The sequence below is a fragment of the Hippocampus guttulatus genome, chromosome 21, assembly GCF_054856545.1.
Source record: "Hippocampus guttulatus isolate MCC_2025c chromosome 21, RoL_Hgut_1.0, whole genome shotgun sequence".
NCBI classification, from domain to species: domain Eukaryota; kingdom Metazoa; phylum Chordata; class Actinopteri; order Syngnathiformes; family Syngnathidae; genus Hippocampus; species Hippocampus guttulatus.
In genome coordinates this window covers 9489671-9517660 of record NC_141281.1, presented here as the reverse complement: position 1 = coordinate 9517660, position 27990 = coordinate 9489671, and the positions used below count along the sequence as shown (strand labels likewise).

General features: G+C 45.1%; 1 protein-coding gene across 2 annotated transcripts; it reads right to left on the bottom strand.

Annotated features, from left to right (window-relative positions):
* Window positions 1-100: 100 nt before the first annotated feature.
* On the bottom strand, window positions 101-27476 carry myo3a (myosin IIIA). Of its 2 annotated transcripts, XM_086101321.1 has the most exons (37): window positions 26930-27467; window positions 25837-26020; window positions 25627-25761; window positions 22231-22335; window positions 21408-21507; window positions 19442-19518; window positions 17837-17982; window positions 16400-16465; window positions 16160-16315; window positions 15411-15452; window positions 14786-14876; window positions 13656-13772; window positions 13385-13489; window positions 13218-13301; window positions 12884-13086; window positions 12683-12781; window positions 12235-12349; window positions 11549-11675; window positions 10845-11055; window positions 10628-10775; window positions 9504-9657; window positions 9337-9425; window positions 8853-8982; window positions 8195-8268; window positions 8003-8044; window positions 7458-7535; window positions 6930-7135; window positions 6742-6853; window positions 6189-6351; window positions 6031-6114; window positions 5830-5953; window positions 4773-5769; window positions 4458-4602; window positions 2150-2241; window positions 1884-1924; window positions 1045-1263; window positions 101-415 (listed from the first exon to the last, which is right to left on the bottom strand). In XM_086101321.1, coding segments are annotated over exons 1-37 (5190 nt in total). In that variant the 5' UTR covers window positions 26932-27467; the 3' UTR covers window positions 101-288. The 2 variants fall into 2 exon arrangements, with proteins under 2 accessions (XP_085957447.1, XP_085957449.1); XM_086101323.1 differs by lacking the exon at window positions 101-415 and having other exon boundaries at window positions 1117-1333; window positions 26930-27476.
* Window positions 27477-27990: the final 514 nt, after the last annotated feature.

The window sequence follows — 27990 nt, the reverse complement described above, 5'->3', positions numbered from 1 at the left end:
GTAGATACTTTAGGTTGTGTACAGACTTACCTGTACGTTTTTTTTTTCATATAAACCAACTGAAAAAAAAAAGAGAAATACAAAAGGAAAATAAAGAGACTAAATTGCAAGGCTTTTATTTACAGGCTTTTTTAAAGTAAAGCTCATTTTTTATTCACAGATGTGGTCATCTTGTCTAAAAAGCTCTCATAGGTCAGTTTTGTTTTAGTGCAAATTTATGATAAGAAACCATTTCTTGTCATTGTCACCATTGTTTGATTATTTTAAAAAGGAAAAAAAAAAGAAAGTTCAGTCCTTTGCTCGGTACTGTCTGATGAGTCTTCGTCTCTGCGAGGTCTTCCTCAGCAGGTGCCTGAAGTCGTAGGGGTTATCGTCGGTGCGACTGCTTGCAGACAGCATTCTGGCAACGGAGCGACTGTGGACGACGCAAAAAAATATATATACACATTGCACACTTGCAACATGGGGGAGAAACGGTTAAAAAAAAAAAAAAAAAAAGCAAACACTTCATAGACGTGAGGAAAGCTGCGGGCGTGCTCGCTACGACGAATCTCCCGTAATTAGCTTGGCTTTAAATCTTCACCTAAACGCTCGCAGCCAGACGACGGCACGGAACGCGGTGCGCCATCTGCGCTCTCATTTGAGAGCGCGGCCTTGGGGTTGTTGTTTCTTTTTAAGTCGATTCCCTGGATAAACAAGTTAATTTGTTTCAAGTGTTTTTTTTAATGAGAGAAAATGTGTATGGGCAGAAGCTACGAGTGATGAAATGTTTGTGTTTTTTTTTTCAAACGCCTTGTTACGGTGATTACCAAACTTTACAGGGCTCAGTATAATAGTGACCCACCAACCCTCTTTGCAGTATTGCTGATTTTGAAGCAATCATTTTTTTAAATGGGCTCTTATACCACTTTAGAGTAGCACCCCTTTGATGTAGTACCACGGAGTGCCACAATATGTCAGGCAGCAGACAGCTTTCATGGAAGAGCATTGAATTGTTTTGTCCGTCACTAAACGCCACTGGCATAGATAGATGAACAAAGACACCTTTTGTTTTTGGCAGGTTTGGCCTCTGGCTTGGATTCTTCTGGCTGTCTGGTCTCGGCAGGTTCTGGCTTGGTCTCCACGGGGTGTCTCTGGTCCTCGGAAACCCTGCACTGGAGACTGCTTTCGGACGACATTTCTTCGGAAGGAATGGCGGGCATAGACTTGCTGGTGGGCAAAGCCTGGTAGTAGTGCTGGTCCACATCCACAAGCTTACCCGGACTACGAGGACGGACGAGCAAGAGTCAAGGCCAAAAAGTTTGTGTTGATGTTGAGTTCGTACGTAAGTGATCTGCAAGATAATAATTGTGCTGGCTGTAGAGAAAGATTCCTAAATATCTTTCTGGAGTTCCACAGGGCTGTGTTTTAAGTCCCCTCATCACCACTATTCACCCACATTCCTTTTTATAAAACATACACCGAGGTTTCAGAGGCGATAAGATTCATCGGTTTGATTTATTTTGGGCATGCACACACGACATGACCATCTATTGACTCCTCCCCCTTCAGTCAAAGTCTCTTGATGGCCTCTCTTCCTTCCTAATGGCGCGTGTAAAATGTTCCCATCCATCGCATGATTACGAACCTTGAGCCCTTTTCGTGTTCACTCGGTTGTATAATGTGAACCTGTGCTCACATTGTCCCTTCTCTCAGCACCTTCCATGTCCTGCAAAGGCGGCCAGCCACATTTTATATTCCGTATCATAAAACGTCACTGAACATGTCCGGCGCGTGGACGCCACACAAGACGACGCTCGTAAAAATTGGACACCGCGTGTCGTTAAGTCCGCCATGAGGCGTCACCGCGCGTCGGCGGTTAAGAGGATGTTAAATGCACTTACTCCTCTTTCCTCGGCTTGCGTTTGTCATCCTGGACGGAGCGCTGCGGGGAAGAGCGAACACGTCGGCCATCATCATCTTCAGTGTAAACATGCTCTCTCGGCACAGTTAGTTCAGTGTAAACCTTTTTTCAGTTCGCACCATAAAGCTACCCGAAGTGGAGGAAATGCCGCGGTGCTCAGCTACACCGCGAAAAGGATGAAAGGAATGAGCCGCTGTTTTTACCCCCAACATTTTTTAATATGAGAATATCTTTCAGGCCACTCACGTGGATCAACGTGTAGTAGGTGGAGTCCTCGGGAGTGTTGAGGGTCTTTGGCTGCAGGGTGCGGCGGGGGGGCCGCGACAGTCTCTTGTTGGCTGAAAGAGTGGGAAACGACGACGTTTGACGAGAAGCCATCCGAGTGGCTCACCGCACAGTTGACCTGGCTGCGACCTTTGTCCCATTGAGCTGACCTCCATCCGCACGGGCAGTTTAACCTCAGGCCTTGCCAACGCTTTGAATTTTCCAATAGTAGCCCTCTATACCATACTTTTACTTTCAGACATTTCAGAGCGCGTACTTGAAAAGTTTTGAACCAAGTATAGAAGTTAAATCTGTAGTTCTACTCTTCGCACGATGTTTTATCTGTACTTCTACTTTATTACAGAGTACGAGTACTTTAGCCACCGGCAAGGTTTTGGAGCATCTGGAGAACCATTTCACGATGATTGATCATTTTTGTCGGCCGGTAACACTCTTGCGCTCGTGCAAATACATCACGTTGACCTTCCCGCGCTACTTCTTATTAATCACGTTCGCACGAGAGCGAACAGGTGAATAAAAACTAGCCAGAGCAAGAAGAGCGAGCGGAAAGTTTACAATATCATTGAAAAGGTCATTTGGTGTTGGCGCAAACAATTCTACGCTTCCGCCAATTAATTCCCCGTCGCAATTGTCACACAATGCGATTAAGCTTGGACGACCTTTCCCGTGAGGAGCATTGCGACCGACGTGTTTATTGCGCGATGATGATGATGGAGTTGATGATTACGGGCATGAATATGAACCCAGGGAAATAAAGCGCGGAAGTTTACAGGAGACCTGGGGCCATGTGTTCCGCGCAGGAAAAGTCAGTAAAGGGCAAGTAGATGTGATGACGTCATACGTTAAAAAGCAGTCGAATTTTTCGCGTGTTGCTGGATGCTTTGTTTGTATGCGTTGCTGGTCCGTGTGTATTAAAATAGCATTTGTATTATTGCTGTAAACCGAAGCCCATCTACTGTTTCGCATAATGTGTTGTTAGCATTAAGCTAGCATAACTTTGGTCAGAAAAAATATGGAGTTTGTCGGTGTTTAATTGTAATTACACGGTGTTGAATTTTTTTTCATTATATGTTGTTGTTTGTGTTGCTGCTCCGTGTGTATTAAAATAGCATTTGTATTATTGCTGTAAATCGAAGCCCATCTACTGTTTCGCATAATGTGTTGTTAGCATTAAGCTAGCATACTTTGGTCAGACAAAATATGGTGTTTGTCGGTGTTTAATTATAATTACACGGTGTTAAATTATTTTTCGTTGTATGCTCTGTTGTTCTTTATGTGTTTTACGGTAGCACTTTATGAGTCCATATGCTAATCTCCATGAGCTTGTCAATGCTTTTCCGCAGTATATGTTAGCATTAAACTAGCTAACTTTCATTTGATGAAATTATATGGTTTGGTTGAATTTGTTGGTGTTTAAATATACAATGTTAAATTGTCTTTTGTTATACAAGTTGTGTTTGAATAGCACAGCTTGAGAAAGTGAATATTAATGTCCGTGTGATTGCCAGCTGATGATTCATCCAAAAAAAACAAACATATCCTGAAATATCGTGGCACGATCAAATCTAATTGAAATGTGAAAATCATTCCCAAACACGTGAGCCCTCCATGATTATTTCCCATTATAATTTGAAAAGAGAGTGACAGATGAGCCAACGGCATCATTAGCGTCCCGTGAGCATCCGCGGTGAACTTTGCGTTTGCCGCCTGTCGCCGCTCACCTTCCCAAAAAGTAATTACTTATTTTTGATGACACGTCGGATAGAGAAGTGCTTCCTGCCTGGCCACTTGACTTTCACCGGCTAACCGATCTAATCAAGCCTCGCGGGAACGGCCGCGCAGATAGCATCGTGTTCCTTGCCGCAAAAGGCGGAAATAAAAGCTCAAGCTCGCGGAGTCAAAATATCCTCGACTGTTCCTGGATTGTGGGCGCAACCGAAATATTTGCAAATCAAATCCCGACATCTCCGCAGGAAACAACTCAGATGCATCTCACTGAATGATGGATGAGCTCGAAAAAAAGGGGGGGGGGGGGCATGTGCTGTTTGGACAAATGAAAGGCTGAAAATAAGAGTTGTCCAATATTTCAAAATCAGTTCAATTTATGACTTTTTAGGCCCTTTCGAAGGCCGCTTTGATCAAATGTAAGACTTTACAATAAAAGAATGACCAGAACATCGGAATAACATCTTATTCTACTTTACACAAGATACCTGTGACATCATTCTTTAAGAGTAATAAACACAATACAAATGTGTCAATCTCTTACGTGATTTGTGCATCGGGGAAGCAAAGCCATTGATTGGTTTCTCCTTGACAAACATGCCGTTCCTCTCCGGGTTTGATTGATGGGCCTGGATAATCTCCGTCAATTTCTGCTGCAGGGCCACAAAGTGGTGAGAAGTCTTTGCGATCTGTGGAGGACGTAGAGCAGTTGGTGTGAGTGAGCTGGGGAATGAACGGTGGGGACAACTCACATGCAGCTTATCAGGTTAAATAATCGAGAATAATCATACTCACGTCAACATAGTTCGCTATTTGATACCTTGGGAAAACAAGCGTCAAGTGTGTGTTTGTAAGTGACCTGTTTGGAGAAGGTCTCCAGCTGCTGGGCTTCCTCCTGCGCCGCCTGCTTGCTGGCCTTCGTCTTCTTGCGCTGCTTGTAGCCTCGGAAGTGACTTTGGATCTTTAACGCGGCCTCTTCCTCCCGCCATTTCTCAGCGTCCCATTCCAACAGAACATCAGAGGCATCCAAAGCCTCCTGGGTTAATTCGAGCTCCACATCATCGGGGGATAAAAGTTTCTCGGTTGCCTCTTCTCCATCCAGGACCTCAAGGTTCTCAAAGGATTCTGGCACCACTTTGAGCTCTTCTGTCCTACTCTCGGTGGTCCCTTCCTCTTCAATTAGTTTGCGTTCCTGGTGGCCCCTGAAGTTACTCTGAAGGACCGTGGCAGCCTTGGTCTCTTCCGGGTCTGCGCTGTCCTGCTCCACGGCATCTTCGTCTGAAGTTTCCTGCTCATAGCGGTTCTTTCGGTTGCTCTTGGCTTCCTCCTGAAGCCCCTTCCTCTCCTCCTGGCTGCTGAAATTACTCTGGAGAACCGTGGCAGCTTCGGACTCCTCCTGCGAGATCGAGGAGTCTCTGTTCTCTTCGGGCGGGGCTTCTTCCCCGGATCCAACCGCCAGCTCATCCGCCACTTCGATGTTGTCTTCGTCGTCCGGCACCTGCGTGTGATCGCTGTCTCCGTTCTCCTCCGCTTCATATGTATCTTCGTCCTCCTCCTCGGGGCTCTTGGCACCTTGCGCTTCTTCTTGGCCACATTCGGCTTCCGGCGGTGACACGGGTGGCAGCTGCAGCTCGGATCCGGCCATGGTCTTCTTTCTCTCCTTAAACCTCTTCCTCTCCTTGTAGCCTCGGAAGTTGGTCTGCAGGACCACGGCAGCCTTGGCTTCCTCGTCTTCAGTTCGGCTTTCGGCGCTTGAAGCTGGACGAATGTCCTCGGCGATGCTCTGGTCCGGTTCAGGCGGCTTCTCCTGATCGGCGTTCGGAGCGTTCTCTCCTTTCACCTTCTCCAAGGCTTCTCTGAAAACGAGAGGGCCAACTTAATATTGTGGACGAAGGAGCATAGTTTGCCTCTCATACCGTTTCCTTTTGAAATTCTTCCTCTCCCTGTGGCCTCTGTAGTGCGCCTGAATCTTGCTTGCCGCTCTATGCTTCTCCTCCACCAATTCCTTGAACTTCTTCTTGGCAAGATACCCCCTGCAGACTGACAACAGCGACGCCAACAGGTGTCATTCGAAAACAAACCGCACTTTCTTCCATCCCAGTCCGAGCGGCTCTCACCAGTTTGAAACCGGACAACAAAGGCTTCCAGCTTCTTCTTCTTGTCGTCGGAGACCCTCTTCCGCACTTGATAGCCTCTGTAAGCTGGGCATGGAAGCGAAAGAATGACACACTTCGGTGCTAGAGGGGTTGCGCTCAACGTGGCAAGGCTGACTCACCGGACTGCAGCACCAGAGCGCCGCGCTGTCGCTCCTTCAGCAGCCTGCGGTAGCGTCTGGAGCCCAGCCAGCCTCGCACGCAGGCTTGGAGCAGCACGATGCGCTGCGTGGCCTGCTGCACCATCAGATTCAGATGCTCCACGTGGTAGTACTTGAGGAAAACCTGGACGAACCAAATTCGCCGAAAGTAAAACTGTGTTCAGTCCGTCCAGTCGAAGCCGCGACAGGTGGAAATGTGTGATTTACATGACCAACATTTCACAATCAAACCATATCATTTCTTCTTCTTCTTCAAAAAAAAATATATATATAGCTTAATGCTAACATATAATTTGGAATCCCATAGACTGGCTAACACAAATTAGCATAGATGTCACAAGATTTGTATTGCTCATAGGTTCCCACGGCATTTCTTGAATAGATGAAAAATAACATGAGACTAAACAACAATAAAAACAGAATCAAAGAAATTTAAAGTCACGATCTGGTTTGAATGTACAGTACATCATCTTATCCACATAAATCAAATAACGCATGGGTGATTTCTTCCCACCTTTGTCTTGCCCATGGCCCAGTTCTCCAGCTCGGCTTTCTCCAAAATGGTCGCGCATGTCTCCGGAGTCACCGCGGGCTCCTCGTCAGCATGAAACGCCACGATGTGATACCTGGGACAACCAATCGTCAGCGGTCGAACGGAAACGAGCACAAAAACCTGTTTGAAAAATCAACGTCAATGACAACCTCTTGAGGAAATTAGCAAAGGGGACGCGATGCGAATAGCCCTGCCGCCGGATCTTGGCCGTCTCCAGGATTCCCGTGTAGCGCAGCTGGACCAGAACCTTCTCCCGGTCGAACTTGTTGGGTTGCCTGTCATTGTTGGGTTTGATGCAGCGCACAAAGTGGGGCTGCCCCGCCACCATTTTGGACAGCAGATCCATCAGGGAGTACTAGTAGGAGCACAAGGGCTTAATATTTGACGTGGTTCGTTTTTGTAAAATATTCTTAGTACAGTACCACTTAAAAAAAATCTTTTTACAGTCAGTGAAGGGTTTTCTTCACTTTATCAAATCAAAATTGGGCCATTCATTGGCTCCATTTCACTTTCAGGAACGACTGCACCCTTTGTCTAAAAATGTCTCGTGTCGAGAATGAACACACATTTTGAAAAAGAAGTCATTCAACATGAACATAGTTTTCATGGGTTTGAATTGCTCAAAGTGGCCAAATAATGGCAAAAGGTTACCATTTGATGTCAACAATATCTCTTACTCGGAAGTAGGACGCCACCGTCTGTGTTCTCATGTTGGTGGTTTCTCGAGGATGGTAGGGTGTGTCTGCGTCAAACGGCTAGACAAAAATAAATAAATTGTCAAAAACGACCACATGTAGTCCTTTCTGCATTTTTTATACCTTCCAGGTGAATGTGTAAAAAAAAAAAACCAACAACCAATCTCCATTTTACAATGATAATAGGAATGCATTATTGGACTGTGTCAGCAAGAGGCGCATCAAAAAAGCATTAAAAAAATGTTTTTTGGTCAGCCGTCAGCTCTAAATCTGAGCTGCAAAACAGATGCCCAAAATCCAGAAACCAAACAACAAAAGAGCCGATTTGCAATTCGGAAATCGAAAGTGGACTACATGCAAGCTAAACATGATATTGAGCTCGATGTGAGTACACTGATTGCTCTGTAATGGCAAAGAATGTTAGGTCCAGGGCGCAATTTGGAAGCATGTAGCAAGAAAGAGACTCGACTGGAGCGGAGGCAAGGGTTATAAATAGAAAGGAAAAACAAGTGAAATATAATGGTTACCTCGATGAAAGCAAAGGAACTGTACAAGGTAAGCACTCCCATCTTTACCACAGAGCACGCAGCAAAAGAAGGGGAAGAAACAAATGAGAGGGTTTCACCTTTAGTTTGGAAAATAAAAGCCAATGGCTGAGAAGTAAAAAACAAAAATAGCCTTTGTGGAAAGAAACGTGCAGAGGTGAGTGTGCAGAGTACCTTGGCGAAGGTGAGGGTGCGAGTGGGGGTGCGGAGCGTGTTGATGGCTTTGCCTTTCGTGTGGGCAAGGTTGCCTGAGGGGGAAAAAAAAGTGATTTTGGGGACATGTCTCAAACCATTTTTTATGATCACGATATGGTTCTTTGTACAATTTTTAAGCGATTCTTTATTTTTATTGGGTTTTTTTTTAAAATTTGCGGGTATGTCTGATTTTGAGTGCAGTACCATTTTGTGCCACAACATGCCGGGCAGCACTGAGCTCCATAGGAAGAGATGCAGCAGAATTATCGCATCACATGCTAGCATTAGGCTAGCGGACGTTTTGGTTGGATTTTTGCTCTTATTACACACGGCGTTTGTAAGTGTTGATGTTCTGTGTGTGAAAGTAGCAGCTGCTTGAAAGTTTATAATCACTCTACTAACATCTATGCTAATTTCTATTAGCCCGGCTGATTTATTTATTTTTTTTAATTAGGTTTTCCTATATTGAAGACTTTAACGGCGATAAACATAATAGCTGATAGGAAAGTAGTAACTGGTCATACATGCCAGCGTCCAAAATGGTCTGGGATCATATTTTTGGGGGTATATTTAGGATTTAAACAAAATTCTAAACATTTGTTGGTGAGGAATAGCAACCAGGGTTGACGGTACTCACCTGTTTTGGTGAGGGGATGGGTGACAAGTTTACGAACGAGCTCATTCTCCGAGGACCTCAGCAGAAGGACGATGTCCGCCGACAACATGTCTCGATTTTTGGACAGGAATCCTGCGGCGTTGTAGATCACCTGAGAGTTTCAATCATAGTTGTCAAAGTCCGGGGAGCCAGATGAGGCCCGTCACAGCGTTCGTGTGACCCGTTAAAGCAAATTATGTGCATCTACTTTGTTTCTTGCTAAAATCTGGATCGTAAAATAGTCTTCACTCCTGATGATTGGGGATGAATAATCATTTAATCATGTGGAGCACCACACAGCACCAGGCTAGGCCCCCCCATTTGTCTCAATATTTACAGACATTTCCCTAAAACTGACACGAAAAAGACACTGCTGCTATATTTTATTGGCTAATGTTTTCTTTTCGAATCACTGGATGAAAAAAGTATTTCACTAACTCAAATCCTCTTAAGGAAGAGAAGATACCTTTCCAGCGTAGTGATTAATACCAAATCCCAGGTCGATCCTCTTTGGCCTCCAAAAGCTTTTGGTCTTCAGGTTATCTTGAAATTTCTCTAAAATATCACACCGTCACGGTTACAACTTGACGAGAAACTGAGAAGAGGTTTCCAAAGCTGTGAGAAGAAACCCACCGACGAGCGTCTGATCGGTGGCCTGTGGGAAGCGACTCTCCTCGTCCAAGAGGGACAGCATGCCCATTGGCTTCTGCAGGAACAGGTCCAGCAGTGGCCGGTTGTCCTCGTACTCAATCATGCGAGCGTCCACGTCCTCATTCAGGTACTCGTCCTGCACACAAGCTACAGTTAGAAGTGGGAAATTTAGTGGTCCAAATTCAAGTCTTCGCCCTATTTGCGGCAGGGCTTGTTACCCTATAATGGGAATGGATTTACCGTAGAACCACAAAATGCACATCAAATCTGCTTCAATCACGATAAAGGTCAAAATGTTTGACGCAGCACAGCTTGAACACATGAGCAATGCATTTAAAATGAACCTGGGAACAACTCCCGTCTGCTCAAGTGTATATGGTGGCAGTATAGGACAAATGTATGTCTGGGCCTGGTGCCAACAAGAACTCCCAAGAGTCGATTTTAAATCTAATGCTGAGCAGTGTCCACCCCCCCCCCCCTTCCTAATTGAGCCTTTTTTAGGCTGATTTATGGCCGCTCTCCATGGGTGAGAGCAAATAATTTAACATTAACAAACCATTCTCTGCACCCCCCTGGGGACGCAACCCCCCACCCGCCCAAGAGGATCGCTTAAAGGAAGAAAAGTGAATCCCACTTTGCTGTGAATGAAGGTGACGGCTTTGGATGGACGATGTGCAACTCTAATACAGCAGTATGACCAGATTTGAACCTCATGACCTCTCAACTGAATTTACATGCATATTTTCTTTAGGTGAAAATTAAAAAAATATTACTGCAGCTTATTGAGTCATGAAACATTTGGTGTATTATATATGTCTGGATTACACTGTCTCTTTGGCATTGAAGAGTGAAATCATAATTCACAGCTTTTTTTAAACTTTCTGTATATTTATTTTAGAACTATAGATTTTTATCAAGTCCAACAATGTGGAGTGCTAGTTCTCCTTATTAAAAAAGACGGTACAAATATTTTTTGTTGGTGTTTTCTATGTCGCTGAAACGCATTAATGACATTTCCATTCCTTTCAATGGGCTGAGACGATTTGGAATTGCTTGTTTGCATTTAGAAGAAAGACAGTATGCACCTCGTTATGGATGGAAGTTACCTGCTCCCAGGCGAAGATGTGCTGGTTGAAATAAAACTGAATCTGCTCGTTAGCAATGTTGATGCAGAGCTGCTCGAAGGAGTTCCTCTTAAAGTTCTCAAAGCCGAAGATGTCCAGGATGCCGATGTTCAAGCCCTTGTCGTCCTCTCTGGAGGATGAAGCCCAGTCAGTGGATGATGTCATGTCAAACCGCGCCGCGGGTGCGTGGCGCCCTCACCCGAGTTGGCCGTCGGGCCGCAGCAGCGAGTTGATGCGATTGACGATCCAGTTGAAGAGGCGGCCGTACAGAGCTTTGCTCATGGCGTCCCTCACCTCTGTCGCCTTCTCCACCGTGTTGGGCCGCACGATGGTCTCGCCCCGGGCCACCACGCAGTGGGAGGTCAAGGCTTCTTGGAGCTCATCGGAGCGGATGCACAGCAAGGATGCCACTGAGGTGAGAGGAGGGGAGTGGGAAAAAAAAAATGTCAATAACTGCACCCACCCATCCATCCATCCACAAAGAGCAAAAATATCAAATTGTGAAGATGACAAAATATGAAAATATGACTCCAGACGAGAAAAAAAAAATTAATGAGAGAAATAGCACTCTGCAGCATTGTACTTTACAAAAACATTCAGTCATAACATATATACAAAGAAGTTAAGAGTTTAACACTTTGTGCATTATTATTCATCAATGGGCATTGTGGTGTTCCTTCTGGTGTACACGTGCCGGCCACTCGGCATACATCATAAAAAGACCAAGAAGGCAGTCACATCGACTCAGTAATGAGCATTCATGGAGGGGTTTTCTTCTTTTTTTTGTTGCAGAGGATAAAGAATATACGCAATGGAGTATTATGAAATTATGTTCGCACGATGTTCTTCTTGGCCCACAACTTAGGCGTGCATGGGAAACGAACAGTAGAGTACTTCTCTCACCGTTTTCCAGGATGGACATGTTGGCGATGTTGCTCTTGTCGGTCTGGTGCTCCGAAACCACTGCGGAGAACTCGATGTCGCCCGCGTTGAGGATGGCCGTCAGGGTGCTGTACACGCTGCCCAGCTCCTGCAAATGCAAACTTCATTTGAAACGATCACTGGGAAAAGAATAGACGACTTGTAAACTCGAACAGTAGTTCTCAAACTCAGGTCCCCCTGAACTCCTGGGGATCTGAGGAGCTTCATTTGGACAAAAGTAGGGCTTCAGTGCTATCCTGTAGCATCAACTGGCATCTCTAAAAATTTTGAGGGGGTGTCAATTACAGGCAAGTGTTGGTCCCTATTTCCCGTTCACTGTAACTGGGGGGTGAGAAATGCTTTATTTAAAAAAATATGACAAAAGTTTTGCTTGAAAATGGGCAACTTTTTGACTCCTATCGCATTGAATTTCTCTCCTGTCACCAGAAAGGTTTCTCCTCGAATGCAGCTTGCATTGACAAGAATAAGTGCTATTGACGGCCAGATCCCACAAGCCATCATCGCTTCATTAGCCAGCACAGCGATGATGAAGAGACTCTGCGGTTTGTCCTTTTTGAGGTGCCTCGTCGCACGGAGTGGGGGGGGGGGGGGGGGGGGGACACGGCCGACGATTGGCATCAAGGTGATGTGGGCGAGCAGTGCATTACCTCCAGGGAAAATCCGATGACTTTGAAACACTGCTCCACGGCGTCAAACTGCTCCTTGAGGCGGGCGTTACTCACAATGTCGGGCCCCAGTTTAACGTGCTCGTTACACAGATACCTGCGCGGCACATGGGAAGCACGAGAGGGTTGTATTGGGAAATCACAATGAGCTGCGTGCTGTCAATTTGCGTCCGCCTCCATTTTTTTTTTTTTTGTGTTCTTACTGCAAATGAAGCATCCCAAGGCGGGAGGTTTTGCTTCCGCGGCTCTTTACATGTACAGGCTCTACCAAAGCCAACTTACATATTTTACTTTCTTGCTTACTGGATTGAATCATACAATTTTGGGGAAAAAAATGGTTTGAATCGAAACTCAACACTTTTTTTTTCCTCATCATTTTTTTGTGCTGTTAGAGGAAGCAAGAGTGTTTGCTCGTGTGCATTTGAGCTACTTTGGCGTTTTGCTGTCAGACAGCTTGTAGTGGGCCAGCTTCTTCCTGTCGGCCAGGCCAGCGTAGATGTAGTAGAAGATGTGGAAGTTCTTCTCCCCCCTGTGGAAACATACAAGCGCCATAAATATCGACAGACATCCATCCAATTATTATTCATATAATAATACGAATAATAATAATGTATGAAACGGTGATATTTACACAGCCTGATGGATGACCCTGGACTTCTCCAGGAGATACTCGGATATCTTGGCGCCCACCACCGTCCCTCCAGCGGTGAACTTCATTTCCAGGTACTTGCCGAAGCGACTGGAGTTGTCGTTGATGGCCGTGCAGGCGTTTCCGAAAGCTTCCACCAGGCTGTTGACCAGCAGGATCTTCTCCTGGAGGGACTGGTTGTTGGCCTGCGAGATACAACACGGTGATGGCAAACTTCTTGCTCAATTGATTTCACCACGAGGGAAAGGAGGGTGGGGGGGGGTATGAAGTACAAGAGTACTGAATGTCGAGTACGTTTGCTAGCTCCATTTCTGACCTTGCCCAAGACGGTGAGCTGCTGCACGAGCAGGTGAGCGCTTTCCGTTTTCCCCGCTCCGCTCTCGCCGCTGATCACGATGCACTGCGTGCGGGGGGGGTTAGGAACGGTCCCATCAGTTCAAACGACAAACGTTCAAAAAGAAGGCAGAGGAAATGAAGCGTCACCTGATCGGAATTGTACGACACCATGGATTGGTAGGCGATGTCGGCCACGGCAAAGATGTGCGGCGGGTTGGCCGTCCGCTTTGCACCCACGTATATTTTACTGTACTATCCCGGACACAAATGGGGAAACTTTGATCAAGCGATGAAAAACAAGGGCCACGACTACATTTCAAAAACATCTGCAGTTCATAATTTGAAAGAGACAAATGTGATTGAGGATATTTTCATCGAGAACATGCGTGCATGAAAAGCCACTTGGCCCGGAACGAACCTGAGGAGCGTAAATGTGCATTTTGTGGAAAGGGTTGACGGCGATGAGGATGTCGCCCACGTAGGTGTAGATCTGATCCCTGCCGTAGCGCTCCTGGAGCTGCTCACTCACCGAATCCTGCCCGCAAAAAAAATAAAAATAAAAAAAAATAAACAAATGTACAAAAAAAAAAAAAAAAAAAGGAAACGCATACTTGACTTTTGATCACATCCTGCTTCAAGTCAAGGCTAGAGTCAAAACGTCAGTATCTGCCCACGCCTTCTTCAATTTAACTTTGGGGCTTTAACATTCATTGAGCAACAGTATATAATAATTTAGGAAGGCACGTTGAAATATTTGCTTGCCACAAATATTAATTTCTGATTTCAAATTCTAACTATTGATATTTTTATATACTGTCCATATGAAAAGTAGCAAAAATAAACCATTATGTTGTGCATTTTACTGTGAAAGTGTTTCTAATGTTTGACAATTTTTTAAAATAAAAAATGCGTAGTGAAGAACCACAATAATGTGCAGCAACAAATAGAGCCACTTAAAGATAGAAAAAAATAACTTGAAATGTCCACATGGATGAGTGAATTGATTTAACAAGAAAAGATAAAATAAACCGACACAAGGTGACAAAAAACAAACAACAAAACAAAACAAAAAAATTGGATAATTAGGCCTTAAAACTATGCAAAAATATTCAGACGCTTTCGTTAAAAAAAAAAAATCTCAAACAAGACAACTATAATCCTGCATGATGTTACTCAAGGGTCTTCACCAAGTGTGGGCTCTCTGCAATGCATTGTCCTCCATTCCACAACAATAACACTAACGACGATGACAACGCCATGGCGTCCCGCAGCGCAGCCTCTCGCGGTGAAGGATGGCGGCAATATCCGCCGGCCCATAGAACCAGGGGCAGCAGCATTCGCCGTCATGATGAATGGCCCGAGTGTCAAGACGACGCTTGGAATATTGACATTGTTTACGCCGAAAGTTACACTCGGCACCGACAATCTTTACAGATGCAAAAGAGATCTCATGCGTCACGGTGACAGGGAAACGATCGCAATCGCGCTCCGCGCGCGTTGTAAAACGACTTGAGGCTTGCTCTGCTCAAGATTCTTTTTTGTCACTACCTCGTCCAGAACTTCCAGAGCGGCGAGATCGTCGCCCTCATCTCGGTCCGTCTTCATGTTGCTTCCTTTTTTGGTGTGGATGCGTTCACGCCTGCAATAGGAGCCAAAATTGCAATAAAAAATTCAAATGAATAATAAAACTACTCTGAGAAATATACAAAGAAATGTACACGCAAAAGCAGCTTACATTTTGCATTCGCTACGTTAAATAATATTTTTGAAATGGGCTCCGAATACAGTTCCACATTTTTCATTTTTCTTTTCATTGGACAAGACTGAAGAAATGACACATGCCGCAATGTACAGATTCTACAGTGTTCATTTATTGTCCCCTAAAAGTAAAGCATTGCTGGGAACTTGTTGCCAGCAAAGATCGAAAAGCCACTCCAGGTTATAGAGACGATACAAAAAGCTGAGGGACGTAGAAAAGCAGACGTCGGTATGAGTCAGACCCCCAATCATGACGCGACGGCACGAAAATAAACTAGCTAAAACGAGGTCAAGCTTCTCGTCTCACACTAGTGCAGCATCGGCGGTTTCTACGTGCGTGGGACATCAAGGTTTCTATCGGGGAGTGCGTGCGACGCATTATGAGGGCCACATCAACAGTAGGAGTTTTGTTTACCTGTCATTACTGTCTCTGCTTCTGTCGGTTTTTCCGTGATGGCTTAAAATGACAGCAATGGGATCAACAATTGGGGCAAAAACGTCAGCATTTGAACACTAAGTCGAATAAAACTAATTACATTTCACGGACAGGTACATCAATTAGAATATCACAGAAAAGTCAATTTTTCTCCCCAGTAATTCTCATAAAAACTCATAAATTACAGTATATAGATTAATGAAATATGTATATACGTATGTTTAACAGTAACAACAAAAAAATCCTTTATTTTGTCTTGCAATATTCAAATTTCTTGAGGCCAATCATAAATTATAAATCCATGATGTATATCAGAGTGTTGTTGTTTTTCTTTCCCATATAATTTATTTCGATGGACAGTACCTTCACGTTGTGCAATGTTTGGATTAAGTTGGTGTCCCTAATATTCTGGCCAGTGAGTTCCAGTGTTTTTCACCGATGTACACATTTATTTTTTTGCGCCGAAAATCTCTGCTTGGCTTTATCGCGCTCAGGTCAAAGCCCTGTTTAATATAAAAGTATTGCTTTGGCGCCATATTTATCTCTGTTAAAAAAAGTAATAGCGCTTCATTTCTTTAGGCCATAGCCCTGTCTAACAGTTGAAAGTGGAGTTTCTGACGCCCTCTTGTGATGTCTACAGGCAATTCTAATTATTCGCAGACTTCAGCGGTAGCAATGGGAGCACTGTATGGGCTGTGTGTGTGTGTATCGTGAATCGTGGACATTACCTGGTCTTCTCAATGACCCCTATTTGCTGGTTGAGATCGATAAGTTCAATGAGTTGTTTCTGAAGCATTTTCTCCTTGCCAACAGTCTGTCTAATGAAGACATGCTGGAGGAGGTCCGCCACGTTCGGGCGCAGCTCGAAGTCCTTGATGAGACACCTAAGCGATGAACGGCATGTGGAAAACTAGTGCCCGAGATGACGCTTCGGGTGACCGTCGGGAGGACGTAACGCACGCACTCACTTGCAGATGAAGTCGTTAAAGTCGCATGACCACAACTCTGGCTGCTGAAGGGTGGGTGGAGGGTTTCTGTCAAAATAAATGATAAGTCATCATGTTAAAGAGTGAAACTGTACCACCACATATAGTGCAGTAAATCCTTAGCATAACATTTGTGATTTATTTATTTATTTTTGTTAGCATAACATCTATGCTAATTCTTTTAGCTCATCAAAGGCATTCCACATTACGTGTTAGCATTTAGCTAGCGGACTTTCATTCGACGGAATGATGACAATCATTATTTGTCTTTAGTTTTGTGCGTGACTTTTACAGTAAACTTGAACAGACATGTTTAAAAAAAAGTATCACATAATTTTCAACAAGTGTTTTTTTTTCATATAAGATAAGATATCCTTTATTTGTCCCACACTGGGGAAATTTACAGCCTCCAGCAGCAAGAATGTGGGTAGAAAGATGTTTCAATATGTTGAATTAAAAAGTGTCGGAAGAGTAAAATTAAGTGACAAAAAAAAAACTGTGTGGAGAAAGGGAAGCTACTTTGCAGTAATTTCTACGTAGCGACAAGGAGTGCAGGTGCCGCCATAGTGCAGGTGGGGATAAATTGGCCTAATGAGCGGACGCACTGCTTCTATTGAATCGCACAACATGCCCAACAGAGACGTCAGGAGCTCTTAAGAGTTCCCCTTTTATCTGCAGGACAAATGTGCGCCAGTGGAAGATATTTGGCAGGCTTCTTGTCTTCACAGCCGGCAATCACAATACTCCAATAATTTACGTTGCGCAGCATGCCGGGCATAAGCGCACGCGCTAATGTTGCTGAAAGCTAAAAGCCATGCGCAGGGATTAGCATTACAAATTCTTTTCTTGTAAATTTCCATTGTCTGATAAGAACATTTTTTTGCTTATTTCAAAGAAAATCTAATAGAAAGTGAATCACACACACAGAGAGGGGGAGGGGGGGAGTGCGTCAATTAAGCAGGACGAGTGTTAGTGCAGACATGAATGCCTCAAGTGTGTCCACGTTAAAGCTTGATCAAATACAACCAGAGAGGTGACGAGCTGGAGCCTGAGGGTCCAATGCAGCCGTCACAGAGACTCGGCGAAAAGCTGCGTGACAAGCGGGAGCCCCGCAGCAAGCACCTTCTTTGTGTGTGTGTGTGAGCTATGTGACATCGTGCTGCACCGTTAAACAGACAGTGACGGGAAAGTGCTTATGGGGGCTTTTCACAGAGACACCGTCAAATCACCAGTGGTGAAAAATAACCAATTACACTGTACTTAAGTTGATGTCTCAAGTATCAGTGACTATTTCATTTTCTGACCACCAGTCAATTTCTCCCCAAGAACGTGACCGCGTCAAAGATAATCCAAAGTGGCGCAGCTAAAGGTTCGAAGTTATTCGAATGATGACGTCAACAGGGGGTTTAGGGGTCTCACCGGGGTATTTTAAAGAGCGCTCTCATTGGATGGAGCTCCGAGAGGGGCGGATCTCCGTCGCCCAGCTCGATGGCGGTGATGCCCAGGGACCAGACGTCGCAGCGGGCGTCGTAGGTGGAGTCCAGCTGCTGCTCGCACGCTATCACCTAAAAAAAAATTAAATAAATACATGAATGACCTCCGCACATTACTCATTTGTGATTTGTGTGTGTGTGTGTGTGTGTGAATAGGTGACTTTTTAATAGCTGGTTTTCAAAGTGGGGGGGGGGGGGGAGAAGAAAAGCGATTTGGCAAATTTGTGAAAACTGTAATTCTTAAGCAGACTCATAATGGTGATTGTTACAAAAAACATATTTACACTGTAATACATGCTTTTACAAATGGGCATTGTGTAATTATTGGTGTTGCAAATCTAAGCCTCTTGTATTGTAGAAGACTTACCTCAGAAGATTAAAAGTTAAGCAAAGCAAATCAATGCTGCCGTACTCCACAACACGGTGGAATTAATCCTGCGTCTGCAGCCGGACTTCATCCCGCGCTTTCTTCGAGGCTTTGTGTTCGACGAGCGTCCGATTCGAATCAGACTAAAATCTGGCCAAGGCGGCGTCACGCAGGGCTTGTGTTGTGACGCAACATTTGCACAGCATGCAAAATCGCCTTACAATGTACACAAAAAAAGCCTATTTGTGAATGGTGTGATTTGATGGGAAATATGCGGACGCTCGAAGTAGTTTTTTTGTTGTACTTTGTGGCAGGAATCACAGTTGAGGTGATGGAAAATGCGTTGATGCTCTATGTGGGTTGAATTAGCTAATTAGTTTCGCATTAGCCTGTTAATGGTGTTTCCCCATTACAGGTTACCATTAAGCTAGCAGACTTTCATCCGACCAAATGACATGGTTTGGTTGAACATTTTGGTCTTTAAATATATATCGTTGAACTCTTTTTGAGTTCATTTGTTGTGTTGTTGCGACATGTTCAAGTAGCAACAGTTGGAAAGTTTACCATTACTGTAAACGATGCTAACGCTGTTAGCGTGTCTGAAATGCTAGCAATGTTAGCATTCCTGAAATGCGAACAGCGTTAGCACAATGAGAGCAGGTTGTAGGCAAAATGACAAGGTGTGGTTGAGCATATTCATGTTGTAAATATACAACGTTGAATTCTCTTTGTGTGTCAGTTTAGCAGAGAACTTCAACTAGTAGTGAATGCTAACAGCTGTGCTAGCTAGCGAATGAGTGACAATACATTCTAGTTATTCAATAGTATAAAAATAGTATTAAGATTTTTTTAATGTGGATTTCCACTTCACGCGGGTGGGTGCGCAACAAAACCCCCATGATAAACAATGTTCCACTGTCCAATCGAACGTGTGGCTAAAAAGGCAATTTAGCTTCAACCGTTTAACCCGTCACACACAAAGTGTGACTGCTTCTGCGTCGTAAAGCCACCGGAGGCCTGCCAGGCTTGATTAGACGAGTGAAGAGCGATGATGAGAGCACGTTATGGCGAGATGTCGACGATTCACTGCGGCCCACCTGCGACACGCTCCGCAAGCTAATGTGACAGAAACCCAAGGGGGGGGGGGGGGGGGGGGCAACGCACCTCTGGCGCCATCCAGAAGGGCGTTCCCACGGAGGTATTCCTCCTCAGGCGAGTGTTGGTCAGCTGGGCAGAAACACCTGCGGCAAACACACACACAAAAACGGTTTACACAGCAAAGGGAAATCAGTCACGATGGCAACCGAGACTAAAAAAGCGAATGAAAGCATCGCGAAGGAATATTTGACATGCAAATGTGGTCTTGCTTTAAATTGCAAAAGGTGACGACATTTTCGGGAACACTGAAAAACCAAATGTGCTGTAGTTCTTTCACAAGGTCAGAGTCTACCTTGATTGGCACGACATAAATGCGTCATAAGAATAATCGTGAAATGAATATGTTCTGTTTCGTTTGGTACGAACTGCATGTGAAAATATTTACCGCATTTCTATTTTGTGCGTTTGCTGGTGATGAGTCACAACGGGGGCTTTATCCGCTCAGCGTAGCAGAAGCCCCTCCGCCGATGTCGGGCGGGGGTGGGAGGATTAATCCATTCGTGACGCAGTTCGGCACCCGCCCGACCGAACACGTTTTCCTTCAACGCTTTGCTCAGGCCGCGCGTTTGCTTTCTCCTTGCTGACTCCGAATGTCCTGCCTGGCTGTGATTGGCCGCGACTGAGAGCTGATAAGCGTCAGCGCTGTCAGCTTCTCTGGCCGCACGACCAACGGCGCTCAGTTTCCTACGGCTTCGCAGGTACGAGGCAAACCCCGGGGATGCGCCGCCTTATCGGCCCACTTGACTGCCTGCTGGCGACCTTGCCGAAGGACGACGCATTGAAGGGGTCGGAATTGCGACGCACGACTGTAGTGGCGGTTTTTCCTGTCCCCAAAAAAATCCATTTTATTCCTGCGCTTTGACCTGAATACTAATGCCAGATAAAGTGCTGAAATGCGAACACAAAATGTACTTTTACACATCAAAACACATGCTGAAATATTTCACAAACAATTCCCATACTCTCATACCATTAACTCGCCGTAGTTTGTACTTTTACCACCAAACCCTAAAATAACGTCAGCTAGCTTAATGGTACCACGAAATGCTAACAATGTTAAACACCGCGGATGGCCTAATGGAAACTAGTATCGTTGCTACGGCAATGATAAACCTTTAAACGGTTGATACTTGAACACCTACAAGCAGCACTCCTGCTCTAATTGTGTTGAACGAAATTCCGCTGGCATATAATGCAAAACGGCATCGACGAACGAGCGCACGGAATGTGCATACAGTTATCAGTAATTATAACGCTTCAAACAACTACTACACAAAGTATACAACAAAACCCTTACCTGGTATTTTGTGGCACTATACTCAAGACGCAAAAAAAAAACATTTTTTTATTTCTTTAAAAAAAAACATTGCTTGACAATTCTGCTACATAGTGTGCGCACAAAAAAATAAATTTAAAAAAACTGCGACATCGCACAGCTTCACTGCACTTCAAGATGAGTGAATGCAAAAGTGGTGAGAAACATTCCCCCCCCCCCCCGCGAGCTTTTGAGAGGAGGCCGAGTGACTCTCGGAAAAGGCTCTTTTGCAGCAACTTCACGTATTAACAGATTCCATTAAGCCCCGCTTACACGCGCGCGCACGCACCCACGGCACCCTTGTCCTCATCTTCAAAAGAGAGACATGCACTTCACTGTTGTGGTGGGGGTGGGGGGAAGCTTTTAAGGGAAGCGCAGGCTAAATGCAAACCTACACATGTTTCCAAATGGAGCGCTTTTACTTATAATGAAAACGGGCAGCTTGTTGTTATTTCTTGGCAGTCGGTGTGTGTTTTGATTGAAAACGGTCAAATCTTAGCACACAGCTTCCGGAAGGTGGAACATTTTTGACAGACTAGCGTAAGAAGCGCATCCGAACAAATGATTAGAAAAATTTGGATGAAAGTCGTCGTATTTTATGGGAGCGCTTGACCCCGCCCCCATGTGATGAATTTGCCTTTGAGGTGCGTCACGTACCAAAGTCGACCAGTTTGATGCCTCCGTGCGTGGTCAGCAGGATGTTGTTGCCTTTCACGTCCCTGTGGATGGTGTGGTTGACATGCAGGTGCTGGAGTCCCTAAAGCAAAACAAAAAATTAATTAGTGGAACAACTTTTTGAAGCATCTGATGATGGAAACAAAAGCCAGTTGGGCATTGATTCCAGATTGCTCGTATTCACATTGACAATGTCACTAGCAAAACCGCTAGCAAGAAATTGGCAACAAGTGCGCAGGTGTGCCTCGCTAGTAACGCGTAGACGTCATACTGTTCAAGTTGTTTGACGAGTGAGGACAAAGCGCGCGCTAGTACACGCCGACTATTTCCTCTGACGATACCTCTCGTACTTTTGAGATTTCATTTCAATTTCATTGAACGCGACAAAAAATAATTGCGAGCAAAGACCTTTCATTCTGATGCAGGTGACGATTCGCCAATGTGGCAAATTCCCGCAGTACAGCGCCGACTATTCTAGCCTAGGTATCGGTGGCTGGTATTGGGGTATTGGCCCCCTCGAGAAGTACCCGATATCCTTAAAATAAGCCCAGTATTGTCCCGATACGTATACCTCGTACTGTTATTAGTGTGGCACAGTAGTTTACCTGTCAGGTTTAATTGCATACAAGTTGACCAAAACTGGCATTCTGAGGCGAGAGAACATCTACTAGCGTGCAGAAATGTCACAGAGCAGCGGAAGGCAGGAGTCAAGGGGGGGTGACTAAAAGCGCACGCGAGTCGTTCTACTAGTGCGTTGGATTGTCCTACTAATGAAGACGGACGTTCAAAGTCTTTCCAAGCTCACCATGAGGGCCTGATGCAGGATGAAGGCAATAATGGCTTCGTCCATGCGCTCCCCCCTCTTCAACATGCCTTTGGCCAAATCTGTCACCGAGCCGCCATTGCAGAGCTACAAAAGAGAGACAAGAATTGAAAAAAAATAAAAAATAAAAATTGCAATTCGGCACTTCTGGGGAAATCTGGGCCATCATTCGGGTGGGGCCTGAGCGGGCGGTTTTGTTGGCAAGATTGAGCAAAGAGTCGTTCATGCGCATGCTTATCTTTTTTACAGGCGGCTTCGTGGGAGGATAAGAAAGGGAACGCGGCGGACGCTCATTTCTAATCCGATGACGGGCTCAATATTCGGCACGCGCAAGACGCCAAGAGTTCCCCCCCGCCGTTTGTGCCAGCTGTGCGACTGCAACTGTCAGGTGGGGAGCCAGGCACCCGTTCGCAAAAACGACCCATTCGGTTGCCATGGAAACGATAATAGCCCTCCATTTAAGGCTTTTTCTTGAAAGATTCCGAAGGGAGGGGGGGTGGCGGCAGGGGGGGTTAAATTAGACGCTTCGGCCGCGTCGCTCGTAGGCGGAACAGAAACGGCAGGAAGAAAAAAATCTGAAGAATTTGACATTTGTTTGTCAACATGGCGACGTGCGCGCTTCGCCTTTCAATGCGCATCCGTCACTGCGGTCGGGTGGCAAACGGCAAAATTTTCTCCAAGCGCGTCGTGTCTTCTTTTATAATTACACCCATTTCCCAGCTCTTGAAAAACAAAAGCCTAATTGGGCCATACGTGTGCTCGCTGAGGTTTTTCTAGGGGGAAAATCTGCTCCCCCGGAGCGCTTGTACAAAGCAGAAAGCAGATCGAGCAAAACCAAGACAGAAGAGCGCAGACCTCCTCCAAGGCAGAAAACCACAAATGCATTTAGATCAGTGCATCAATTTCAATGCATAACCCCCATTTGGAAACCCTGATTTCCAACAAATCCATGTCTTCACAAAATAGTTTGAAAACCCAAATCTTGGCTTTTGGAACCATAATGTGAAACTCTAACAATATGTAGAAAACATAACCCAGTTTTGAAACCCTAACCATGTCTTAAAACCCAAATTTGAAAACCTAGCCCTTGTTTGAAACCTCAATATAAAAACCGCAACAGTATCTTGAAACCCAAACTCCAGTGGCCCAATATTTGGCACATCTTAAATGTGATCTTTCCCGCCGTTCTATAGCCTGCGTTAAAATGTGTCGGCGCATATTCTCGGCTGGGTCAGGGGCTCGTTTAGTCACGCGAATAAACGACAGGTCGATCAAAGAAGCCCCGAGCGGATGAAACGCGGCGCTGACTCATCCAACTTTTGATGAGTGCAGGCAAACACGATTTTTTTTAAACCGTCAGTCCCAACCAAGACGTGAGGGGCGCAACAGGAAAAGGCCCATAGTTCAATTTCATTGCGACTTTTATTTTTTTTGCCATGCGCCTTTTCAAAACTCGTCTCGGAACGTTTGCCTCCTTTGTGATGTGCGCATGCAAATCAATCGTTTTTTTTTTTTTTCTGATTACAAAATAAAAGTCGGGGGGCCCAGCGGTGGCCCGCTTTCTTTGAAGCACTTTGCAGCTGCCCGCCTGCTTAAATTGGAGCGCGCGGGGCCACATGAAAGTGTCCTCTCATCACGCTTCATGAATGGGCAAAAGAAAAGAGGAGGATGCAGCTTGTTGTTAATGAGCAGGCTTCTTTGGGCTGCGCTCAGGGGAGGAGGAGGGGGGGAGGAATTACTGTTGAGAGGAAAAAAAAAAAAAGAGGAAGGGGACAGAATCCGTGGAGAGGGAACAGATCCTCATCATCGCTAAACGTCACGTGCATGTACTCTAACAGTTCGATCCCTCCACCAGCCACATTGGTACAGGAAATCGGACTTTTTTTCAATCAATGGCTTTTCTGAGCTTGAATATTTGAATAAAATAATTAAACCTACTGTTCAAAAAAAAAATATATTTACAATGAAATGTGCTTTTTTAAGTGAATCATCACAAATTCATTCAATGTGTTTACAGTGAAAATTCTCAAAATGGGAGGTTGCACCCAAACATTTCCAACCCCCCCCCCCCCAAAAAAAAGATCAGATCATCGATGAAAGCGCAACCAAAACAGTGATTGAGACATTTTTCATTCAAAATTCACGCCGTGTGAATCATGTTTACGTGGCGTCATATTTACGGGCTTCATCAATCAAGTCGAGCGGACGCCTGCGGGTTGATTTATCCCAGCACAAACACAAGCGCTTACAAGAAGAAAAGAAAAAGACAAATAAAACCAATATCTCCCTCGCTGTGTGTGTGTGTGTGTGTGTGTTTACGCTCCGAGCTTGACCTCCATTACAGGTCTGACGTTTCGCCGGCGGCGACGCGGCAGGGGGATGAAATATGAGAGATGAAGACGTGCGGGGCGGGAGCTCCTTCTCTTTTAGCTGTGCACAACACGGCACAAACGTCACACCCACGCGCCTCAAGTATTGTTCTCTTGGATCTCATTACATTACCCGAAATGAAATATTTTCTTACCATTTAACTGAAGTAGTTTTATGGTACGTCCAAACTGTCTAAACTCCAACTTCCACATCACTTGCGTGGTGTTCAACATTTGACACGAGGCAGCAGGAATAGAGCCAAGCAGCTGTATCATTTAATCTAATTGTCCGGGAGGCGACTTTGTACACAAAAGCAGGCAGCCTGTGACACGCGAGAGGACCATCTTCTCTGGGAACACTGCCACCATGCCAACTGGCTTGCAAACAAATCCCCCAGGTGGCCGACGGGTCAACTCTGCTACTGTCATCCTCACCGCGCCATCCTCCACTTCCACCTCCCGCCGGGTTTAGCGTTACGTAATCCGCAGCCAGATTTAAGCACCGCCGCGCAAAGTTGACCAGACGCAGCACGAGGAACAATCGGACCTTTAATCGGCACGCTCGCACGCTTTCGTCTGCGCGGCGCCCGGTAAAACGACATGCCGGGATGCAAACGCATCGAGGCCACGGTCGTGTGCCGAATCTCTGCCAAGAGGCGGGTTAGCTCTTATGTTCGTATTTTCGCCGATGAGTGCAAATCGGCATATTTGAAAATGGGAAGGCTGCGCTGCTGTGGGAGTGATCACAGACGGCTTCAATCATAGTCATTCAAAGCAGATTCTTTCGTTCCCCTTAAATGCAACGTGCTAGTCAAGCACTAGCATATTGCGTTAAACCAGCTGCATTGTATATATGGTCTGGCAAGTTTAGACTTTCTGCGGAGACCACTTTCCCAAACTCAGTATCCGCCGGCATTTGAGCCATACCACAAACGCACCTTCCATGAAAATAGATTTCTGAGATTTCTTAGATTTTTTGACAAACTAGCCAACAAAAAATGCTTTTCACCTCCAACACGAGCCACAGCTGATCCCCACATTTGACGTCCTTCTTGTAGAACATCCCATAGAATTTGACAACATTGGAGTGGTCGGAAAGAGCCTTGAGGATGTTGTACTCGGCCTCGATTTCCTCGTCGATGTCCTGCAAAAAAGCGCGAGCAGTCAAAACTGTAAAACGAAACTAAGACAGTAACTGGGCACAGGTGGCAACACTCACATGAATGGGATCCAGTATCTTCACCGCCGCTTTGCTTCCGTCCGCCTTGTTGAGCACCTTGTACACTTTGCCGTAAGTCCCTTTCCCGATGGTCTCGATGATTTCCCAAGTGTCAGTGGGGTCCGGAAAGTTGTCAAAGACAATCGATTTCCCAGATTGTGGAAACATTTTGAGGAGGGATCTCCTGCGGAAGGACACCAAGTGGAGGAAAAAAAAGAAATCATCAAATACAAATCTTGTATTTGTATGTTGCCAAGTGAATGACATCAGGAGCCAGGTCAGGTTGGCTGTTTAGCACACGGTTAGTTCAGCATCTGCGCCATGCTCCGTAAGAGTTTTCATTTTGTATTTGTGGGTTTGAATGAATGAAAGTGTATCAGGGACTGGCCAAAAGTTGTCTTTAGAAAATGCCGGAATGTTGTCATTGGGGAATTAACCTGGAAGCAGCACATCATCTGAAAATAGAGGATAATCCCAAGGCAGTGGCACAGTTGGGGGTGACACGTTTCCAACCCTATTATTCCATAGGTGAGCACGACAATGACAAAAGGTGCAGACGGCTAACACGAGAACATGGTCATCGACGTCAGGAGGTCACCAAGCTTTTGGAAGCCGAGAGCTACTTCTTAGGTAGCGCTGAGGGCGAAGGGCTGCCAGTCTGAAACACACTTCTGAAAAAGCAAATCTGATCAAATTAAATAATATTATTAAAACATGTTCTAAAACACTTTTGAAGCTTGCAAATTGGTAGTGCTAATGCTAAATTGAAAATTTCTGGTATTCGGTTTACAATGCAGTCCCTTTCCCAAATTTACACCGACGAAAGTGTGATTCAAAAAGTATATGACCTATATAACATGGAGCAACGCTTGTTTATGGTTTAAGAAGGATGTGTGATGTTAACTATGTCGACAATTTTTTTAAAAAGGGGAAAAAACAGCCGAACGGGTTCCTCGGGTGGCCCAACCTTGTGACTTTATCGCAAAATGTGACAGCGAATTAAAGGCCGCCTTTCATTTTGGCAGCTGAAAAGCAAGTCAATGACAAAAAATACGAAGTGTAAGAGTAGCACAAAGTGGAAAAAGTCACTTACATGGTTGTCTGAACAGCACCATTGGGACAGAGAGCGAGCCCATTCCTGGCGGCGGCCCGGTCCGGGAGCGAGTAAACGAGCTAATCTGACGGCGAGGCCACCATTGGAAAGCGGCTCTCTTCGTTGGTCGGAGCCCCCACTGGGATTAGCGGGAATTAGCCGCAGTTGCGGCATGAGCCTTTCCCCATATAGACACCCATTCATTCCCGAAGGAAAGCTGGTTAGGCTGGCTCACAGCAGCGGTTATTTAGGCCTTGTCACACAGCAAAAGGAACATTTTTAAGGCGTTTCTGTCCTGGAGCACTTTTGTAGTTTTTACGCCAATATTTTAAGCATCTGAGCCAAGACGCATTGAGTGGTACCTTGATTTTTGCACGAGTTGAATTAATTCCGTGACCGAGCTCACTCCCCCACCCCCAAAAAAAATCAATCAAACAAACAAAATAAAAACTATATTGGCTTTTCCCATTTGACCTCAAACTGCAGTGAGAGTCGTCGTTCAAACAGAGCAGCGAGAATACAAACCTGCTTGCGAGGGGGCGGGGCTAGGTGATGGCCACGGGTGACCGGAAACACTTTACTCTACAACGAACACCTCGTAAACCATTCCGTCTCCATCCTCAGAAGTATAACGACAATTTACTAACTGTACATCACACATTACTACAGCCATTGACGACAGAACGAGAATCACATTTTTTTTGTTTTTTGGCATGCATGCTCAGTCGACTATCAGGAGAGAGCGATCTGCAGGCGTCGTCAATTATGCATCGTCGTCGGCCGTGCAAGTGACAGCTGCGGTGACTCACGAAAGCGAAATCCAAGGACTCGCACCGTCCTTCTGTGATCGAAGCTTTGCATTTTTATTATTAAATTACACCGATGTACTCCTTTTGAATTTTTTGTTGTATTTTTTTTAAAGATCCACTGTAAAGTCAAAAGCCATTAAATGCTTTTAACTTATAACGACAATGATTAAATATACTATTTTTTTAAATGAACACGAATGATTATTTAGACATTTTTTCATTACTGAAAGTAACTGCATTTCATATTGTATA